The sequence below is a fragment of the Saccopteryx bilineata genome, chromosome X (genome assembly GCF_036850765.1).
Source record: "Saccopteryx bilineata isolate mSacBil1 chromosome X, mSacBil1_pri_phased_curated, whole genome shotgun sequence".
Lineage (NCBI taxonomy): Eukaryota > Metazoa > Chordata > Mammalia > Chiroptera > Emballonuridae > Saccopteryx > Saccopteryx bilineata.
Genome location: NC_089502.1, coordinates 66097136 through 66120069, shown reverse-complemented (window position 1 = coordinate 66120069; position 22934 = coordinate 66097136). Strand labels below are relative to the sequence as shown.

Below are 22934 nucleotides of genomic sequence, written 5' to 3'. Positions count from 1 at the left end.
TATGGTGGTTACCAGACTGAAGGGGTGCTGGCAGGTCGTAAAGGGTAAAGTTGTTCAAATATATGGTGACAGACTTTGGGTGGTGGATACACAATACAATATGAAGATTATGTAACACAGAAATGTCCACTTGAAACCTATATAATCTTATCAACCAGTCTCACCTCAATAAATTTAATAAATTTTTAAAAGAACCTTTTTAAATGAAAGTACATATGCCTTGTAGTTGTTTTGGGATTATATTAAAGTATGGCCTATCTGTATAAACCTCTGCAATACAATATATATGTGTGTGTGTGTGTGTGTGTGTGCGCGCGCGCGCGCGCGCGCGCCAAAAACATCAGCTTGTATATTCTTATTAATATGATGGTTTTGTGAATATAGTACTAACCTTCAAAAATGGAATATAACAAAAACATACTGATTGGAAGTTTTCTCTAGAGAAAGGAACATTGCTGGAAGAGTCAACAGAGTTTACTACTTTTGCTCCTATCTCTGGCATGTATAACCAAACAACCTTGTCCAAATCAGAAACCACTTTTCTTCAGTGTTCTCACATGACAAACAGGTCATGTTAGAGAGGTCTTTAAGGTCCCCTCCAAGTCTGTGATTTTATATTGAGCACAATACAGTATTTTTATGTTAAGAAGGCACTTCAATTTCAGCTAGGTTGAAGATCATTATTATAAACCAGGGTTATCAGTTTTAATTTTAAAAATGTTCAGAACTATAAGACAACTTTAAATCTAGTGATTTTCACCAAACCTAAGCAAGCCTTCTAAATAAAAACATTTACACATTGACTCTTCTCCTAATAAAAATCCACATATCCCATCCGTGAAAAATGCGAAGTAAAATAATTCCATCACAGAAGGACAGATACCATATGTTTTCGCTCATCTGTTGAGTCTAAGGAACAGTATAAATGAACAAACAAAACAGAAACAGACTCTGATACAGAGAACAGACGGACGGTTGCCAGAGGGAGGGGAGTTTGGGTAAAAAAAAATAGGAAGGGATTGAGAAGTACTAATTGGTAGTTACAAAATGTCATGAGGCTGTATATTAGAGCATAGGGAACATAGTCAATGATATTGTAATAACCATGCATGGTGCCAAGTTGGAACTGGAAATATCAGGGGATCTCTCTGTAAAGTATATGAGTCTCTAACCACTGTGCAGTATACCTGACACTAATACAAAATAGTAGTGAATGTCAACTGTCACTGATTTTTAAAAATATTTAAATTAATAAATAGCATGCAATATTCTTTTCCATTTTCAGCAGCATTACTCTAAAGTTTCCAGCATAAAAAATGCTACCAGATGAGAAAGTACTACTTTTCCCAGAATTTGCCACCGTGTATTATTACAACGTAACAATTTATTACTTTTTCTTAATCTCCAACTAGACTGTAAGCTTCCTGAGTGCAAGTATTATCACATATACCAGTATATATCTGCATTCCTAATGCTTAGCACAATAAGTACTTGTTTGATCTTTTGAGCACAGACAGCCAAAGAAATTTACCCAATTTCATAAAAAGGGAATGAAGAAAAGCTTTAATAATAAAAAAAGGTGGGAACGGAAGGTGTGCTTCTTCTGTGCACAGCTGACGTGCACAGTAGGGACAGATAATTTTTAGACTGACCGAGGCACACTGTACCTCCCATAGGGCAGCGGCTTGCATCGCCTACATTCCGTGGGTAGTAAAAACAGCCATGGGAGAAAAAGAGAACTACAGAGGGAAGCAGAAAATGTCTCCTGTTCTTCAGTAATTTGCCAATGTAAGGTCATACCCACCCTAGGAGCCCAGCAGGGAGGGTTGCCCTGTAGAGCAGGTGGTGTCCGAGGGGCACAGCCCACACAATGGCCCTGTGTAGCTGTCCCGTGCTCAGAGACTGGGAGAGTGGGTGAGTGGAACAGAGGGATGCGGGCCAGGTGTGGGTGACTTGACATAGGGCACCGCTGTCTCTCAAGGTTTGGCGGGAAGGAGCAGAGACAGGGCTGGACCCCTCCTGGGAATAGCTGTGTGCTATTGTGCTGACAGGATGGCGTGATGTTGTAACATCACGGAAATCAGAGCAGAAGTGAGCAAAAATACGCAGACTAATTCCAGGAGGTCATGCGAAGTGAGGGCCAATACAGACGGAGAGTAAGCTATAGATATAAAAGCTGCAGAACTAAGAGCAAGTCAAGAAGAAAAGAGCTAGAGTAAGGAGTTGCCACCCAGGAGAAGCCAAGTCCTGCCTTTGAGGAGAGGAGGAGGCAAAACTCTCCTCACTGTTGGGAGACCATCTTCACATTATAGTTACAATACTATGTTTCCCTTGAAAGCGGAACAAATACTGAGAGGAGGAAGCAAATACATAGAGACGTATTTACATAAACAAGGCACCTTTCTAGGGTGGGAGCCCCTTCTGCCTTTTTCTTTTTTTTTCTTTTTGAGCCATAATTCACATACCATAAAATTCACATTTTTTTAAATCCGTCTTAGCCTGTGGTTAGACTAAGGCCCTCCTTAGCTTATGAATGAGATGGCAGAAAACATCACATTTTATGAACAAACTGGGCTTGGTCTGTGTGGGGAAAAAAAACCCTGGCAGGTTGGCTCAGTGGTAGAGAGTCGGCCTGGGGTGTGGATGTCCCAGGCTCGATTCCCAGTCAGGGCACACAGAAGAAGCGACCATCTGCTTTTTTACCCCTTTTGCTTCTATCTATCTCTCTTCCCCTCCCACAGCCACAGCTTGATTGGCTCAAACAAGCTGGCCTCAGGCGCTGAGGATGGCTCCATAGCCTCTGTCTCAGGCACTAAAAAAATGGCTCCAGTTGCAACAGAGCAACACCCCAGATGGGGCAAAGCATCACCCCTAGTGGACTTGCCCACTGGGTCCCGTTCAGGGCACATGTCGAAGACTATCTCTCTGCTTCCCCTACTCTCATTAAAATTTGGTTTTAAAAAAAATTAAAGAGTTTAAAGGTAAAATGAATTAATAAGAAACCTCAAAATCATTTTAACGTATTTTTAAAAAAACAGAAAAATATGTATCCAGAATTTGTTTTTTAAACGCATGAAGGTAAGAGTGAAGCAGGATACCCATTCTATATAATGGAATTTTGTCCATTTTAAATACACCCGACTTTGTAATGACAATATTTCTAAAGTTAATAAAATAAGAATTTTCCTTAGAGTGTGAGGCATATAAACATTTTTCCAGATTATTCATGTTTGGTATTTCTATTGTACTGTGTTGTACACAACACAAATGAAGGGCATAATGATCCCAGAATCTACACTTTCAAAAATGGTGATACTGATGTACTGACCAGGTAATTGCCTTTTCTAACAAACACATATGTCTTTAGGCAAACAACTACCACTCATTCTACTACTAAATTTTAGCTAGTTTGCATTTATATAGACAGTAGTTTACAATGCCCTAGCTGCAAGTAAAAGTAATTTGTTGAATAAAAATTTATTTAAAACACATGCCTGGGTCCCAGCATCAGAGATTATACCTCAGTAGAACTAGGGTGGTGCTCAGGCATGTGTATTTGCTAAAACCTCCCCACATGATGATTCCGATATGTGGTCAGGATTCAAAAACAGAATTTAGGTTCTTCATACACACGCACACAGGGTGTGGCAAAATTAGTTTTTTTCGTATGAAAAATAATAATAAACAACAATTAAAAGAATAAACTGTCTTTCATGTATATACAACTGCAAACCTAATTTTGCCCCATCCTGTATATATAGTTACATAGTTATACATTAATATAGATATGAAAATATATAACTATAGGTATGCATACAAATATGCACACAGGGATACTTATTACATAAGTGTTTGATCATGTGTCCATCACAAGCTCTCTCTTACTGTCAAGTTATGTGATACACTCCAGTATACTCATTTCCAACATTGGTCATTTTTTTTTAAGTGAGAGGAGGGGAGACAGACTCCCACAAGTTCCTCAACTAGGTTCTACCCAGCAACTCCCGTCTGGAACCTACACTTGAATTAACTGAGCTATCTTCAGTGCCTGAGAATGACACTCGGACCAACTGAGTCACTGGCTGCTAGAGGAGAAAAGAGAGAGAAGGGGGAGAGGGAGAAGAGAAGCAGATGGTTCCTTCTCCTGTGTGCCCTGACTGGGGATCGAACCCAGGACGTCCATATGCTGGGCCAACGCTCTACCACTGAGCCACTGACCATGGACTGGTCTTTTCTCTTTAGTCTTCCCTGCCACATTCTTGTCTATTGCCCAATATTTCTCAGCCTCCCCAAGGCTATTTATATTCATTTTCTATTAAAATGATTTTTTTTTTGGCAGCTACAATCCTCCTTCCTTTCTCCACCTTACTTTGGTTCTAAAGCATGACAATGGTAGCAATGTAGCTTGAAATAAGGTTATATTGTACTTATCAGAGATCCATTTGTTTTTTCCTAAGAGTAAATGGTCTTCAAAAATTTCTTCCTATCCTGATATAATAAAGTTGTGATATATCACCTTATTTTCTCATATAGAGGGCAGGGTAAATGTAGCTTTACAGTAGTGAGTACACAAAACAGATTTTATTCTTGTATTATTATTTATTCATTATTTTATTATTTTTCATTTGAAAACTCTAAACCTGTTTTTGCCACACCCTTTATACACTTTTTAAAAAAATTATTCACTCACTCAACAAATCAACAACATTCGTGATACACATGTTTGCTATATATCACTTTGTGCTACATACACACTGGGGATACTAGATAAAATGTGGATTTCAGTATAGCAAGGTGATATTGTCAGAAATATAACATCCCTTAATAACACAAAAATATACAGTGTATTATGGGCTGAATCATGTTCCTTCAAAATTCATATGCTGCTGTCATAATCCCCAGTACCTTACAATGTAAATATATTTGCAGATAGGACATTTAAATAATAAAGGTGAAACGATGGGCAGGGCTTGCTGGGTGAGGGGGGTGAAGGGATTACACAGAAAAGTACAAAGAAAAAAGAAAAAATTCTCATGGACATGGACAATAGTGTGGTGATTGCTGGGGGTGAGAGAGGTGCAAGAGTGGAAGAGGGGATAAATGCCAATGGACAGAGACGACTTCAGGGGGTGAACACACAATACAGTGTATAGAGATGTGTTATAGAATGGTGTACCTGAAACCTGTGTAATTTTGCTAACTAGTGTCACCGCAATCAAGTCAATTTAAAAAATAAATGTGAAATGAGGCCATTAAAGTAGGCCCTAATCCAGTATGACCAGTGTTCCTATAAGAAGAGATTAAGACACAGGCATACAGACACACACACAGAAAAAAAAAAAAAAAAAACATGTGAAGGCATAAGGAGAAGACAGCCACCTATCAGTCAAGGAAAGAAGCCTTGGAAGCAACCAAACTTTGATCTTAGACTTCTAGCCTACAGGATTGTGAGAAAGAAATCTGTTGTCAAGTCACCCAGTCTGTGGTCCTTTGTTTTGGAAGTCCTACAAAAGTTACACGTAGTAGCTTAATCCTAGATGACATGTGAAAGGAAAGTTGCTCCTGTGATTAAGATTTTAATGACTTTAAAATAGAAACTACTTTTCTTTTCAACATCAAATGACAAATTTAAGGCAAAGATATTTGTGTGTGTGTGTATGTGTGTGTGTGTGTTGTAACGTCATAGTAACTGATGATCAATAGAAAAACTATTAAGGGTCAATCCACAACCAAAATAGTATGCGCTTAAACTCTACAATCCGTGATCATATTTTTAATTCAGGGCCAACAATGCTGTAATACTGGAAAACCATAATGATGAAGTATGAAACAATCTGCCAAATGATACACTACTGCTCCATTCATTTGGCAACTGATTTGATTAGGATGAAAAATATCACCTATTAATCATAAAGAAAAAGAGCTAATAAAAATCTATGTAAAAAACATATTATATAACTATTACAACAATTTTATAGGATTATGGAACTAAGCAGAGATACCTCCAGAAAACAGGTCAAAACAAAAGAGGAGGAATTTTTTAAGCCAATAGTTTTTTGTTTTTATGTAATAATGTAACATATTTTCAAACATTTGCCTTTTTGTGGGTAAAAAGGCCACAAAAAATCACCACTTGATTCCAAGACGCCCTTAGTTGTAAATTTGTTGAAACGTGCAGAAATCTGGAAAAGGAATCTGATGTACTCTTATTGCAATGAATAATCCAGTCATTGAAAACCAAGGTAAGCATCAGCATACTTTGAAAGAAGGCTAACACTAATAATATAAATGTCAAAAAGCAAACAACAAACAAACCACTAGGGTTAATTAATCATTAAATAATGTATAAATTTGAAATTGCAAAATATTTACATTTGTAAAATAGTATTAATTTGTATGATGACTAAAAATTAAAGACAGGTGACAAATATGTAAGTTCCCATTTGAGTTGGTGTCTTCTACTCACTAGAGTCAGCCCTTTACTTCCTTCATCTGTAAAATGTGAATGAAACTTGCCATGTACGTTTCAGAGCTCAGTTTTGAAAGTCAACCAAGAATTTTGAAAACTGCAAAACATCTATAAAAATCAAAGTATTAAACTTACTTATATTATTTATTTTTGCATCCCTTGTGGTATAACATACAACTCTAACTTGTAGTGGCTGTCCATAAATATTTAGTTGAATAATAATTGTTTATATAGGAATTTTTCCAATTTTTTTAGAAAGGTAAATAATTAAAAAGCAGAAGCAGGCATCCACTTTGCAAAGGAAAAATACTGAGGCATAGCAAGGCTAAAGGTGGATCACAATGGAAAAATAAATGGAGGAAGATAAAAAATCTACCACATAGGTAGCAGGACATCCAGCCTAAATACTCCCTATGTATGGCTACACATGAGTTTAAGTAAAACGCATGTGTGAAAGAATATTTTTAAAGGATCCTTATAAGAGACAGATGTCAAGAAGAATTTCTAAAATTAGAATAAAATTAGAAACTTAGGGCTTAAAATAACAGGAAATCAGTTTTTTAATGTATAGTATCAGTTAAATATAACATTTATGTTTCTGAGGAATAAAAATATCAATCAATTTAGACACTTTGCATATTGCCACATTGTGCTAATGCACTCAACCAAACATCTAACTGTCACGTGAATCTTCTTTTGACATTCTGAAAATGTTGGCAGCATTAAAAACATATATTTTATTCCAGAAAATAACAACTATTCTATACAAACTTTAAAAGTAAATATAAATGGACCATAAACTAACAAACAGATGACACCTATGCTTATTTTGACAACATAAATAATTAACTCTTATCAGTGATGTACTAAAGAAAAATCTTAACATATTTTTGTAACATAGATATCGTTGGGAGCAATAGTGGGCCAGGATGTGAATACCTTGCATTAGTGACCTTTTTCTTAATACTTCCCAAATGTGAAATCTGTCTTGAGAGGTAGAACAATTCCTCATAACAAATCCTGACATTAAGATTATATTAACAATAATCCAACTTTACAAAAAAAATCCATGCTAGATATACATGTAATTTGGGAAGTATTTTATTTAATTTTGCTTGTTTAACTGAAGAAAAGAGAGCAAATGACCATGAAAGTCTAAAGCTACAGTCACTGAGAAGAAGTGAGTTGGTTTCTAAATCAGTCAGTTGCAAAACAACATCATCAATAGGGCTCATATGCCATACCTACAGTTAAAATTTAAAGAACACTCTTTAAAGAATCTATACATTATAGAATGCCGGTCAAAGCACACATGAGAAAGCAATCAATTAACAAGGTACTGCACTATGAGTAGATGCTTCTAGTCTCTCTTTCTTCCTGTTTGTCTGTCCCTCTCTCTCTCTTGTGTGCATGCACACTCAAAAAAAAATTATGGCCCTGGAAACCATCATTTTCATCTCTGTTTCTATGACTCAGTTTTTGTTTTGTTTTCTTTTTTTCTGAAAAAAGTTCTAGAAAATTTATTTTTTTAAGTTTTGATCAAATTTTATATAATCATCAAACTCACATTTTTTTTAAAAAAATCATCTCCTAGATTTTTAAAATTTTATTTAGAAAATTAAATTTAATGGGGTAACATTGATCAATAGGCATACATAGGTTTCAGTTAAACATTTCTATAGGATTTGAACTGTTGGTTATGTTGTGTGCCCATCACCCAAACTCAAACCATTTTCCATCACCGTATATTTGTCCCTTTTACTTCCATGCCCTCCACCCCTTTCACCTGGTAACCACTTCACTTTTATCTGTGTCCATGAGTCTCAGTTTTATATCCCACCTATGCGTAAAATCATGTTTTCTTTTCTTTTGTTTATTCATTTGTTTTATTTTTTCAGAGTCCACATATGGGTTAAAGTTTAATTTATAGAATTAGCTATTTAAGTAATTCTATTACTCATATTTTGGCAAGTAAAATTTTTATCCATTTCACTTATAATGGGTGAATTCCATGTCATCTAAATTAAACTTCAATAACTTTGTTTTAAAAAATTAATGTATAAGAGTTTCTGACAGGAAAATCTATCATATATTTTGACCTGCTATTGTTTTATGTATACTTTATTGGCTTATTATTAATGTATCTGAATAAATTTCTTTAATTGACAGATTTTCTCCCTTAGTATCTTTCCTTTTATCTCCTTTATTATCTTTCCTAGTATTCTAAACATGTAGCTTAATAAGTTAACATGAGTACTTACTTGGCAAGAATCTGTTTCTCCTTCTTCCATTGGCTCATCAACCATTTTAGGATGATTTACCTGAAAAATATTGTTAAAAAGCTGAAGTTCAAGAGTACTTGAACAAGAGTAATAACTAAGAAAAGCATAACTCGAGGCATTTCCATTCACAATCTATTAAGACCCACACTTACTGAAACATACAGAAGGGCAAAGGACACATAGAAGATACAGAGAAAAGGAACATTATTAATGTAGTTTCCAGATGGCCCTTGGGAATCCTTAAATTTAAAAACTATATGTTTCATTTCATACTGTTTAGAGCTTTGTTATGATGAATGAACATAAACTAAATATTTATGAGATAGAGAAAAATGTTGCAGAAGAAATCTATTGGGGATATATTCAAATCAAGTTAGAATGGGAAGAGGTTTATATAATTACACTGCTGTGAATCCCTTTTCTTTCATTCAGTTTCATTACATTTTGAGTTACTCTATAGAAGAAAAATGTAAGTGGCTGTAAAAAAACTATTTCAACATACAAAGCTCAGTAGGTAATAATTTTACTCTTCAAGCACTACTTCAGGAAAGAGTGAATGTAATGGTCTTAGATCAAGGGTTTCCAAGTTCTGGACCCAGTTAACTGTTCCTGTAAATAAAAGTTTACTGGAACACAGACACATCCATTTGTTTCCATACTAGCTATGGCTGCCTTCTCTCTACAATAGCAGAGTTAAGTAGTTTACAGAGACCCTATGCCTGCAAAATCTAAAATATTTACTACAGTGGTACCTTGAGATACAAGGAGACCAACATGTGAATATTTAAAATACGAGCTGCAACTCCATCTGTATTTTTGTTTGAGATCCGAGCAAAATTCCAAGATACGAGGAATATGTGATTCAGGAAGCTGCTGCTAGTTGGTGCGTTGGTGCACGGGTCTAGTATCGGTAGCACAATGCCAGCATCTCGTTCTTTTTCACGTGTTACCCGCAGAATCAAGTTGAATCTCATGCACTATACTCATTCTTGCATCATTTTGCAACTTTTATTAACTTTTTTTGTGTGCTATTATAGGGCTGAAGAAAGTGAGTGTAAAGGACAGTGGTGAGAAGAAGAGAATGATGTTGATAGAAGTAAAGCAAGAAATAATAGAAAAACATGAGTGTGGTGTACGAGGGATTGAACTTGCAATGCTGTACAACCACAATACATCTACAATTTGTACCATCCTTAAACAAAAGGAAGCCATAAAAAGTGCAAATCCTGTGAAAGGAACTACAATTCTGTCCCAATTAAGGACAAATATCCATGAAGAAATGGAGAAGCTTCTGCTGGTGTGGGTGAAAAAGAAAGAGCTGGCAGGAGATACAGTGATGGAGACTGTAATATGTGAAAAGGCATGTAATATTTATGATGACTTGAAGAGGAAAGAACCATCAACCTCAAAAGAGGCAGCAGAAGATACGTTTAAGGCAAGTCATGGATGGTTTGAAAATTTCAAGAAAAGATCTGGCATCCACTTGGTGGTGAAGCATGGTGAAGCTGCAAGTGCTGACGTTAAGGCAGCTGAGGAGTACATCGCACGTTTTGCTGCGCTTATCGCAAAGGAAGGCTACATCCCCCAACAAGTGTTCAACTGTGACAAAACAGGATTGTTTTGGAAAAAAAATGCCCCAGAAGACTTTCATCACCACAGAGGAGAAGAAGCTACCAGGCAATAAACCCATGAAGGACCGTCTGTCACTTGCATTGTATGCAAATGCTAGCAGTGACTGTAAAGTAAAGCCACTGCTAGTGTATCATTCCGAAAATCCTCGAGCCTTTAAGACTCACAAGATTCTTAAAGAAAAATTGCAGTAACGTGGCACGCCAATGCTAGGGCATGGGATATATGGCAGTGTTTTATTGAATTGGTAAATCTTGTCTTTGGTCCTGCAGTGAAGAAATATCTTCAAGAAAATAAACTCCTGATGAAAGCATTATTAATCCTTGAAAATGCTCCAGCCCACATCCCTGGTCTTGATGATGACATTCTTGATGAGTTCAAATTCGTGAAAGTCCTCTACCTCCCACCCAACATGACTTCAATCTTGCAATCTATGGCTCAGCAGGTCATTTCCAACTTGACAAAGCTTTACACAAAGCACTTGTTCCACCTCTGCTTTGAGGTGACTGAGAATACAAATCTAACCCTTCGAGAGTTTTGGAAAGATCACTACAACATTGTGATATGTTTACACATCATTGACTTGGCACAGCAAAAGGTTACAAGAAGAACCTTGAATGCGGCATGGAAAAGTTATGGCCTGATGTTGTTGCAGACAGGGACTTCGAAAGATTCGAACCAGAGACCGAGACTAAGGTAGAAGCATTGGAAGAGTTTGTGTCCCTCAGAAAGTCAATGGGTCTGGAGGCAGATGAGGGTGATGTAAACGAGTTTGTCGAGGAACATGAGGAGGAACTCAACTGAAGAGTTAAAGGAGCTACAGATGATGCAATATACAGAGCTTCTGCAAGAGATTAGTAGTGAGGAGGAGGTAGAGTCAGAGGAAATGATTTCTACAAGTGAAATTAAAGACATGCTGGCAATGTGGGAAAAGCTTTCAAGTTTCATTGAAAAGAAAACACCCAGAAAAAGTTTCAACTGGTCGTGCTTCAGCACTTTTTAATGACACTTGTTTGTCACATTTCTGTAACATTTTAAAAGGCAGGAAAAAGCAAACCTCTTTGGATAGATTTTTATTCAAAACTCTTGGAAGTGAAAGTGCTGAAAGTGCAGCCAAAAAGGCAAAAACAGGAGATGATTAAATGAAAAATATTTAATGTTAAGCTTAGATTAAGTTTAAAGTTAAGAAAGTGCATTTTTTACACTTAAGTTTTTGTGGTTTCATTTTAAGTAAAGAAAGTGCAGTTTTAGTTTTGTTTAAAGTAAAGAAAATGCAATAAGGGGAAGATGGCAGTGGAGTAGGAGACACACAGACTCCCAGCTCTCACCACCAAACTGGAATACAAATCAATTTAGAAACAATCAGCATAAAAAAACAATTCTGGACTACAAGAACAGCTTCAGAAGCCAAGGAGCAAAGAAGAAGCCACAACAAACCTGGTAGAAAGCACCTGAATCTCCCCTGCTTACAGGAACAGAGGGCGGTGAGGCTGAGAGCCCAGAGGGGCTCTCACTCCAGGGAAAAGAGCAGAAAATACTGCTCACAGCCACTTGCCTGGCAACCAGGGAGTGAGGTGTGTTGAAAGGACTGGCTTGTAATCCAAGAGGAAAAGGGAGAGAGAGGGACAGAAGGTGAGTGGAAGAGGAATGCAGAGGAAGACCTAAAAAGCTGAATGATCTAGTGCTGGAGGCTGCCATAGCTGGGGAAGAGACTGATCCTTCCACATAACACAAGATAAAAGTGTTTCCAGATCACAGATCTCTAGACATTTCTCCAGTTCCAATCAGCACAACAAGACACAGCTGAAAACAAAAAGTGGGGAAGAGGGGCAGTAACTCAGGTCTCCATTGAAATCTGAGATACACCTCCCCCTATTGAAGCTGAGAAAACACCCTGCCCTCAGAGAGATTATCTGGTAGAAGAGGCCTTCAGAGTCTCAGGTTACACTCACCTCATTCCTGGATACAGTTTCAAGGAAGCCCCCTGCTGAGATCAGTAAACAAGACTATCAGCTGTTAAAAAAAACCAAACAAATCAAGACTTCAAAGAAGCCCAAATCCAAAAGTGGATTACAAGTAATAGCTGATGCCAACCAAAGGAGACCTAGAAATAATGCAATTGAAAACTAGAGGCAGACAACACTAAGCATAGACTCTACCAGCTCTACAAACAAAACACAGACAAAATGAGAAGACAAAAAAGTGCAATCCAAATGAAACCACAAGAGAAACCTTCAAAAGATGAACTGAGTGATATGGAAATAACCAAACTTCCGAATTTGGTGTTCAAAATAATTATTGTAAGGATGCTTAGGGATCTTAGAACAACAGTGGATAGTCATTATGAACACCTAAATAAAGAAATAGCAAGTATAAAAAAGGATATTGAAATATTAAAGAAGAATCAGTCTGAGATGACAAATACACTATCAGAAATGAAGACCAAAATGGAAGGAATTAAAAGCAGGATGGATGAAGCTGAGAATCGAATCAGTGAGTTGGAGGACAACTTGAATGAAGACAAGGAAGCAGAGAAGAAAAAAGAAAAGAGACGCAAAAAGTCAGAGGAAACTCTTAGAGAGCTCTGTGACAACATGAAGAGAAATAACATCTGCATCATAGGTGTTCCTGAAGAAGAAGAGAAAGAACAAGGGATAGAGACTTTGTTCAATCATATCATACCTGAAAACTTCCCGAAATTAGTGCAGGAGAAACTCTCACAAATTCAAGAAGCACAGAGAACTCCATTAAAGAGAAACCCAAAGAAACTTACACCAAGACACATCATAATTAAAATACCAAAGCTAAGTGATAAAGAGAAAATATTAAAAACTGCAAGAGAAAAAAAAGCTATCACCTACAAAGGAGCCCCCATAAGGTTGACATCTGACTTCTCAACAGAAGCACTTGAGGCCAGAAGGGAATGGCAAGAAATATTCAAAGTAATGCAGAACAAGAACCTACAACCAAGACTACTTTATCCAGCAAGGCTATCATTTAAAATTGTAGGAGAAATCAAAAGCTTCCCAAACAAACAAAAAAAAAAAACAAAAAAACTCAAGGAATTCATGACAACCAAACCAATGATGCAGGAAATGTTAACGGGCCTGTTGTAAACAGGTCAAAGTGGAAAAAGAATATAGCAAAAGAGGAATACATCTTTAAAGAATAAAATGGCAATAAACAACTACATATCAAGCACTTTCTCTAATCACAATGGCATGAAACTAGAAATCAACCACAACAGAAAAACTGAAAAATACTCAAACACTTGGAAACTAAATAGCATGTTATTAAATAACAAATGGGTTAACAATGAGATCAAAGAAGAAATTAAAAAGTTCCTAGGAATGAACAATAACGAGTATACATCAACTCAAAATTTATGAGACAGAGCAAAAGCAGTCCTGAGAAGGAAGTTCGTAACAGTACAGGTATACCTCAAGAAGCTAGAAAAAACTCAAATAAACAACTTGACTCTTCATCTATAAGAACTAGAAAAAGAACAGCAAGTAAAGCCCAGAGGTAGTAGAAGGAAGGAAATAATAAAGATCAGAGCAGAAATAAATGACATAGAGGCTAAAGAAACAATACAGAGGATCAATAAAACCAGGAGCTGGTTGTTTGAAAAGGTAGACAAGATCGATGGACCTTTAACCGGACTCACCAAGAAAAAAAGAGAGAGGACTCAAATAAATAAATTTAGAAACGAGAGTGGAGAAATAACAACTAACACAGCAGAAATACAAAATATTGTAAGAAAATACTATGAAGAACTGTACACCAAAAAATTAGACAACCTAGATGAAATGGACAAATTCCTTGAAACATATAATCTTCCAAAAATTAATCTGGAAGAATCAGAAAACCTAAACAGACCGATTACAACAAATGAGATTGAAACATTTATCAAAAAATTCCCAAAAAAGAAAAGTCCTAGGCCTGATGGCTCACAAGTGAATTCGACCAAATATTCAAAGAAGAACTAACTCCTATCCTTCTCAAGCTATTTCAAAAAATTCAAGAGGAAGGAAGACTTCCAAGCTCCTTTTATGAGGCGAGTATAATTCTGATTCCAAAACCAGGCAAAGACAACACAAAGAAAATTATAGGCCAATATCCTTGATGAATTTAGATGCTAAAATCCTCAATAAAATATTAGCAAACCAGATCCAGCAATATATGAAAAAAAACATACACCATGATCAAGTGGGATTTATTCTTGGGAGGCAAGGCTGGTACAATATTTGCAAATCAATCAATGTGATTCATCACATAAACAAAAGAAAGGAGAAAAACCACATGATAATTTCAATAGATGCAGAAAAAGCATTTGATAAAATCCAGCACCCATTCATGATCAAAACTCTCAGCAAAGTGGGAATACAGGGAACATACTTCAACATAATAAAGGCCATCTATGACAAACCCACAGCCAACATCATACTCAATGGGCAAAAATTAAAAGCAATCCCCTTAAGATCAGGAACAAGGCAGGGGTGCGCCCTTTCACCACTCTTACTCAACATAGTTCTGGAAGTCCTAGCCACAGCAATCAGACAAAAAGAAGAAATAAAAGGCATCCAAATTGGAAAAGAAGAAGTAAAACTATCATTATTTGCAAATGATATGATATTGTATAAAGAAAACCCTAAAGTCTCAGTCAAAAAAACTACTAGACCTGATAAATGAATTCATCAAAGTGGCAGGATATAAAATTAATACTCAGAAATCAGAGGCATTTTTATACACTAACAATGAACTGTCAGAAAGAGAAATTAAGGAAGCAATTCTCTTTCCTATTGCAACCAGAAGAATAAAGTACCTAGGAATAAATTTGACCAGGGAGATTAAAGACTTATACTCAGAAAATAATAAGACATTGATAAAAGAAATCAGGGAAGATACAAACAAGTGGAAGCATATATCATGCTCATGGTTAGGAAGAATAAACATCATTAAAATGTCTATATTACCCAAAGCAATTTATAAATTCAATGCAATACCAATTAACATACCAATGACTTACTTCAAAGATATAGAACACATATTCCTAAACTTTGTATGGAACCAAAAGAGAACATGAATAGCCTCAGCAATCTTGAAAAGGAAGAATAAAGTGGGAGGTATCACACTTCTAGATATCAAGTTATACTACCAGGCCATTGTACTCAAAACAGCCTGGTACTGGCATAAGAAAAGGCATATAGATCAATGGAACAGAACAAAGAACCCAGAAATAAACCCACAGCTCTATGGACAACTGATATTTGACACAGGAGGTAAGAGCATACAATGGAGTAAAGACAGCCTCTTTAATAAATGGTGTTGGGAAAATTGGACAGTTATCTGCAAAAAAATGAAACTAGACCACCAACTTACACCATTCACAAAAATAAACTCAAAATGGATAAAAGACTTAAATGTAAGCCGTGAAACCATAAGCATCTTAGAAGAATACATAGGCAGTAAGCTCTCTGACATCTCTCGCAGTATATTTGCCAGTTTATCTCCACGGGCAAGTGAAATAAAAGACAGGATAAAAAAATGGGATTATAGCAAACTAAAAAGCTTCTGCACAGCTAAAGACAATAAGAACAGAATAAAAAGACAAACTACACAATGGGAGAATATATTTAACAATACGTCTGATATGGGGTTAATAACCAAAATCTATAAAGCATTTGTAAAACTCAATACCAGGAAGACAAAGAATCCAATCAAAAATGGATGAAAGAAATGAATAGACACTTCTCCAAAGAGCACATACAGATGGCCAATAGGCATATGAAAAAATGCTCAACGTCACTAATCATTAGAGAAATGCAAATTAAAACCACAATGAGATATCAGCTCACACCAGCCAGAATGGCGCTCATCAACAAAACAACACAGAATAAGTGCTGGCGAGGATGTGGAGAAAAGGGAACCCTCCTGCACTGCTAGTGGGAATGCAGATTGGTGCAGCTACTGTGGAAAACAGTATGGAGATTCCTCAAAAAATTAAAAATCGAACTGCCTTTTGACCCACCTATCCCACTTTGAGGAATATAGCCCAAGAACACTATAGCACTGTTTGTAAAGAAGAAATGCACCCCCATGTTTATGGCAGCATTGTTCACAATAGCGAAGATCTGGAAACAGCCGAAGTGTCCGTCAGTGGACGAGTGGATTAAAAAGCTTTGGTACATATATACTATGGAATACTATTCAGCCATAAAAAATGATGACATTGGATTATTTACAATAACATGGATGGACCTTGATAACATTATATGGAGTGAAATAAGTAAATCAGAAAAAACTAAGAACTATGTGAATCCATACATAGATGGGACATAAAAATGAAACTCAGAAACACTGACAAGAATGTGATGGGCTCTCAGTCCTTCTCCAATCATAGACTGGTGCACGGTGCCTCCCTGGCCACTGGCATGGGGCATGACATCTATGACTGCTTCAGGAATCCTTCTGGGAGAAGAGGGCAAACACTCACGTCTATGACTTTTAAATATCCACAGACCCATAGAAGGATTTCTTCTATAAAATTATTGACTTCAATGTGATTTTGGTTACATCCATTGTTTTTCAAGCCCCTGCCATCTCTGTTCCCTGTTGTACAACAATGACTGGCTGTCCTGGGCTGTGTGCAGAAACTGACTCTTCACAAAAAGGACAGCCTGAAAACGCAAATGCCAAAGTCACTGAGACCCAAGATGCACAGTGCTGCCAGTTCTTGGTGACCGAAAATCTGCCTGCAGATAGAATTTTTGAAATCAGGATAACCTTTCAAACGCCAAGGACAGACTGCCAGTTAAGGAAGTCTGCTGAGGTGAAGTGAATCCTCACTCCGGGATTATCTAGTTTGCAGAGTCAGATCTGAGCAGTCAAGACCAACTGCTTCCCTGTCCCTGAGACGAAGGGAGGCAAGAAGTGGGCATCCAGAAGGAGCCCTAGCAACATGTAGGCTGATGAGGGCCGGCTACTCAGCATTCCTGGGAGAAATCAGACTTGATGGGGAAACTGAGGCCCAGTAGGCTGAAGTGCCAGGGCTGAATTGTCTACAGTGGGGATGAGACTCGAACCCGGCCAGACTTTCTCCTGTGGAGACCCCTCCCCATGTGGCCTCCGGAGGGCTCCACTCTGATCCCTTTCCTAGTGAGATCTACCATTATCTGATCTGCGTCCTGAAGGCATCAGAGCAGATGGTGAAAGATGGCGAAAGACATGTGTATCCAAGAAAAGCCAATCAATTCTCCAGAGAGCTGCTTTATTCTTCTAATGTTCTTTTTATTCTTCTAATATTTTTTTTGTTTGGTTAAATAACAGTCTATGTCATTCGTGGAGCAAAGAGTAAAAACATACAAGTCCAAATGGCTACATAAAAATGTCCTGTTTAATCTCATGTTAGGTGTTCTTAGCACAATAAGTAAAATATATAAAATGTCCTAGGTTAAAGTAAAGAATATGCAGTTTTAGTTTACATTTAGTGTTAAGAAAGTACAGTTTTAGTTTACGTGTCTACAGTGCCTGCATCCCTTCCTCCCTCCCTCGTTCTCCGCCATTCACCTCCGTAGCCTCACTTGTCTGTCTCCAAGGTAAGAATACAGTACTAAATAACACTTTTCTTTTATTTCATATATTTTGTTATGCATTGGTAAATTATACATGTGTGTTTCTTAATTAAAACATGTCTTTTTCATGATTTAGAATGGTTTGGGGATGTTTCACAGGGCTGAAACGGATTAAATCTATTTCAATTATTTTAAATGGGAGAAATTTGTTTGATATATGAGTTGACTAACTTACGAGCTCAGTTACAGAACCAATTAAACTCGTATCTCAAGGTACCACTGTATTTAGTCCCTTACATAAAATGTCTACCAACCACTGATCTGTTTGAAAATTAAGCAACAAAAAGACGGTCTAGAAAAAAATTAATTTTACCAATGCCTATATATTAGTCCACCAAAAATAAAAAATTAAAAAAGAAAAGTGAATTAATAGAACTTTTTGTGACAGCCAAGATGGAATGAGCCTATCTCTTCATTGATTATAAACTAAAACCTTTAGCTAAAATACAAAAAGGAATTCCTAAATACTCTGAAAATTAAATAAAAAGCAGTTTAGAGAGTAAGACCAAATTAGAAGAATCACAAATACTGTAATGAGTTTACCGAATTTATTGTTCACCTTTTTCTCCTGACTTTGACACAAAGAAAAACTAATTCATGGCACTCTACAAAGGGCATACACAAAATTTCCAAGAAAATGTCCACTTTCTAAATGGAGGACCAGAAAAAGTTGTACTTTTAAGTAGGTGAGCATAAGAATCTCAAATTTTCTTTTTTTCTCCACTTTTTTCCCTTTCTTGACTCCTAGTCTTGCTCCAAGGCAATCCCCAATCAAGAGAAGACCTATATATCTCTAATTATAGGTATCAGAAAAAAGAGGCTCATATGATAACTGTGGAGGTAATCACCGTTATTTTTCATCCTTCTCTCCTTAAGTTCACTCCAAGGATAGCCCTGGAAGTGCAGAGTGTGTGACACCATGAAAGGCTAAGACCCTGAGAGAAACTCACATTTCTGGTCAATGGGACAAAAATAGAGAGCCCATGGTCCCTGGAGATTCCATAGAAGAAATCATGGGACCTACCAAATGGAAGAAGGAGATCCTCTAATTCTGTGTATGAAGAGACAGAAGCCCTGGTCTCAACAACAAATTGCAACAACCAACCATGCAAGAGAACCAGAGAAACCTAACAAAGGCTTTAAAAACTGATCTGCTCTTGCAAGCACTGCTCAAGTCTCAGACTAACCACTAAGTTAGCACATGCACAGAAAGGCACATGCAGGGTGCTAACCAAGCACTCTGAAACATAATTACCATGGGGACCATCATCTAGGGAAGGTGAGATAGGATTGGAAATTTTCAACCTAACCAGGTGGATTGGCTGCTTAAAAAAAAAAATCAACAGGCATAAATTCCAGGATAACTCTAATACTGATAAGGGCTTTAAGCAAATATTATATATTTGTTCTTTTGGGTAAAAAACACACTTGAATGAAATGATAAAAAGTTATCAGCAAAGAAACAGAACCTATAAAAAGAGTTAAATGTAAACAGTTGTAGAACTAAAACTAATGATAATATATAAAATTTTAAAAATACAGAATGGGGTCAATAAAAGAAAGAAATGGCAGAAGTAATAGTAAACTTAAAGACAGATGAATAGAAATTAACCAGTATGAATGAGAGGGAAAAATTATCCAAAGCAAGTGAACAGAGCCTCAGATATGTGGAACAATATCAGAAAATCTAAAATCAATATTAACACCTCAGAAAAAGAAAAGGGTGGTACAAAAAAAAATGAATAAACACCACAATCCCATTCATATAAAATGTTAAGAATAAGAAACTCAAGTGAGACAGAAAATAAATTAGTGGATGGTTAGGCCTGGGGGATGGTTAGATGTGGATAATAGCTAAAAGGTAAAAAGATTATTTTAACTTGATGAAAAAATAGTTTTATAATTGACTGTGATGCTAACTGTATATTTCTGATGATATAATAAAACCAATTAGGTTGTACATTTTTTTGTTTTATAACCAAATTTATTTAAACTCATCACTTGCAAAAATAATAAAAGAATGCCATTATTGCTTTCCTATGCTGTCTACTATGGTAACCATCCTCCGGATGTGGCTACATAGTTCCCCGATTGCACTAGCCACATTTCTAATGCTCAGTAGTTGCTTGTAGGCATGAGGCTAACTAACATATTAGACAACACATATATAAAATATTTCCACATTACAAAATGTTCCCTTGGACAGAAGTGGTTTAAGCCAATTAGCCTTCCCTGAAGCATATAGATGAGATTCGATACCCAAATAAAATAGGGGTTCTGAAAAAAAGATAGGTGCTTGGTTTTCAAGGAAAATGTGTCTGCTACATGTGCTTATTTATGCAGCAAACAATTTACAAAATATAAGTGATTGCATTTACATTAACCAAGAAACCTCCGCTGTGCTCATCTCATAGGTTGCAAAGGATCCCAATTATTACATATGTTGCAGGTAACTAAGCTATAATTTCGTTGGTGTTATTGTTGCAAAGATTTAGTATAGTTGATTAATTCAAGAAATTTTTTGTTGCATAATCTAAACAGGACTGGGGACAATAAGGTGCATAATGAGGCTCCGTGGTAGCCAAAATGCACTGAAATTGGCCAGAGTTGTGAATTAGATGAAACAAGTACTCAAATGAACACTCTGTAGGCACCGAGTGCCATAGTTAGGGATAATTACAGAGCTACACAAGCCTTCAGGTTGTATATTTTAAATGGATGCATTGTATGGGTATGTAAATTATGTTTTTTAAAAAAGTTTCTTTTAAAAAATGGTTGAGAATTTCCCAAATTCAGTGAAAATATATAAATTTACAGTATAAAGAAGTTTAGGTAACACAGAGAAGAATATAATTTAAAGAAGCTACTCCAAGATATATCTTAATAAACTACGTACTCTAAAGCAAAATAAAAAAGAGGAAAAAATATCATTGAGAGAAAAACAACATATTACATAAATATCAAATTAAATAACTACAGATTTCTCATAAGAAGTCATGGAGGTCAGACACAGTGGAAGAATATTTGCTTGTGATAAATATAAATTTATGTTAAAACAAAAAAATCTATATATGAATGTTCATAGCAGTTTTGTTCATATTTATCAAAAACTGGAAACATTCTAGAAATCCTTCAACTGGTAACTAGAGAAATAGAAAATCATTCATCAATAAAAAGGAAAGGGCTACTGAAACCTGGAACATAATGGATATTAAATACATTTTGCTAACTGAAAGAATTTACCACCGGAAGGCTAAATAGCATATGAGAAAAAGTATATGACACTCTGAAAAATTCAAACCTACAGGGAAACAATTCATATCATTGATTTCCAGGGGCAGGGGGTAGAAAAAGGAGAATACTACTCAGCAATAAAAAGGAATGATCTACTGATACATTCCAACAACATGGTAAATTCCAAAGACATTATTATACATGAAAAAAATAAATTAATAAACAGCCTCAAAAAACGCTTCATACTATGTGATTTGATTTATATGACATTCTGGAAAAGGTAAAACTACAAGGTATGGAGAAGAAATTAGCAGTTGCTAGAGGTTAGGCCTAGGGGTAGAGGTGTACTACAAAGATGCAACAATGGGATTTTTTTTTGTGGGGGAGTAATGGGACTATTCTGCATCTTGATTGTGCTGGTGGTCTAACCTCAGAACCATACATGAAAAACTGAATTTCACTATATGTAAATTTTATTTATTTTTATATGTAAATTTTCAAATAAACATACTAAGAAGTAAATTACCTAGCACTGATTATCTGATTAGCATATTCCTTCTAAAAATGAACTGAATGAGGACTAAATAAAGTCACCAATAACAACAATAACTATTTTGCTAACAGATTCATTAGTCCTTATCTTATTCAATACTTGACTGCTGCAGCAAGCCACAGTTGGCCAGCCACTTTTACTTGAGTCTTTCACTTTTGATATAACATATTTTCATTTTCTTTTACTCCACTTTTTTCCTCTTTTTTAATATCCTTGAAACATTTAAGATCCTCAGGAAATGGGCTTTGGTCTCCTCATTCCACTCCACATTCTTTTCCCAGACTGTGAATTTAATGATATGACTCACATTTACTGAGGCTACTCTTCTGAGCTCTTGGTCCATATATCCAACTGCCTATTTGACACTTCCACCTGCTTATCTCACATGTCTCTCAAAAAATAACCAATACAGTCTGACCAGGCAGTGGTGCAGTGGATAGAGTGTAGGACTGGAATGTGGAGGACCCAGATTCGAAATCCTGAGGTCGCTAGCTTGAGCACAGACTCATCTGGTTAGAGCAAGGCTCACCAGCTTGAGCCCAAGGTCGCTGCTCAAGCAAGGCGTTACTTGGTCTGCTGAAGGCCCCCGGTTAAGGCACATATGGGAAGGCAATCAATGAACAACTAATGTGTCTCAATGAAGACTGATGCTTCTCATCTCTCTCCCTTCCTGTCTATCTGTCCCTCTCTCTGTCACACACTAAAAAATAACCAATACAAAAAGGAATTAGTGACCCCCTAAACACACACACACATACACACAAATCCTCTTTCCTCCAAAGCTCCCAATTTAAATACATAGCACTATCTAACATCTTACCTCAAAAGCACAGATAGACTATGGGAGATGGGAAAAAAATAACCATGTTGAATTTATCATTAAAATATAGGAAAACACCTTCAACAAAACAGTCCAAAAACCACTATTAACATAGAGTTCTGACAATTAAAATTTCACTACAAAATGACTGTCAAAATGACCCACAGAGACCTTAGTTACTGGTTACTTCCTATTAATACAATCTTATGACTAATTTATCATAAAACTTTGGGACTGAGAAACTAGGAATAAAATGAATCTAAATGAGCCAAAGAGATCATTGTATCCTAAAAATAATTTCAGGTTGAAGAAA

At 36.3% G+C, this 22934-nt stretch overlaps 1 protein-coding gene across 6 annotated transcripts in view; it reads right to left on the bottom strand.

Annotated features, from left to right (window-relative positions):
• Positions 1-22934, bottom strand: part of RPS6KA6 (ribosomal protein S6 kinase A6) — a 136556-nt gene that overhangs the window by 83293 nt on the left and 30329 nt on the right. For 5 of the 6 annotated variants that reach the window (XM_066249207.1, XM_066249206.1, XM_066249209.1 and 2 more), the window contains one exon: positions 8731-8790. In XM_066249207.1, the coding sequence (XP_066105304.1) occupies positions 8731-8790 (60 nt within the window). Of the gene's footprint in view, positions 1-8730; positions 8791-12332; positions 12394-22934 lie in introns of all 6 variants that reach the window. The other variant, XM_066249211.1, reaches the window with a different exon arrangement.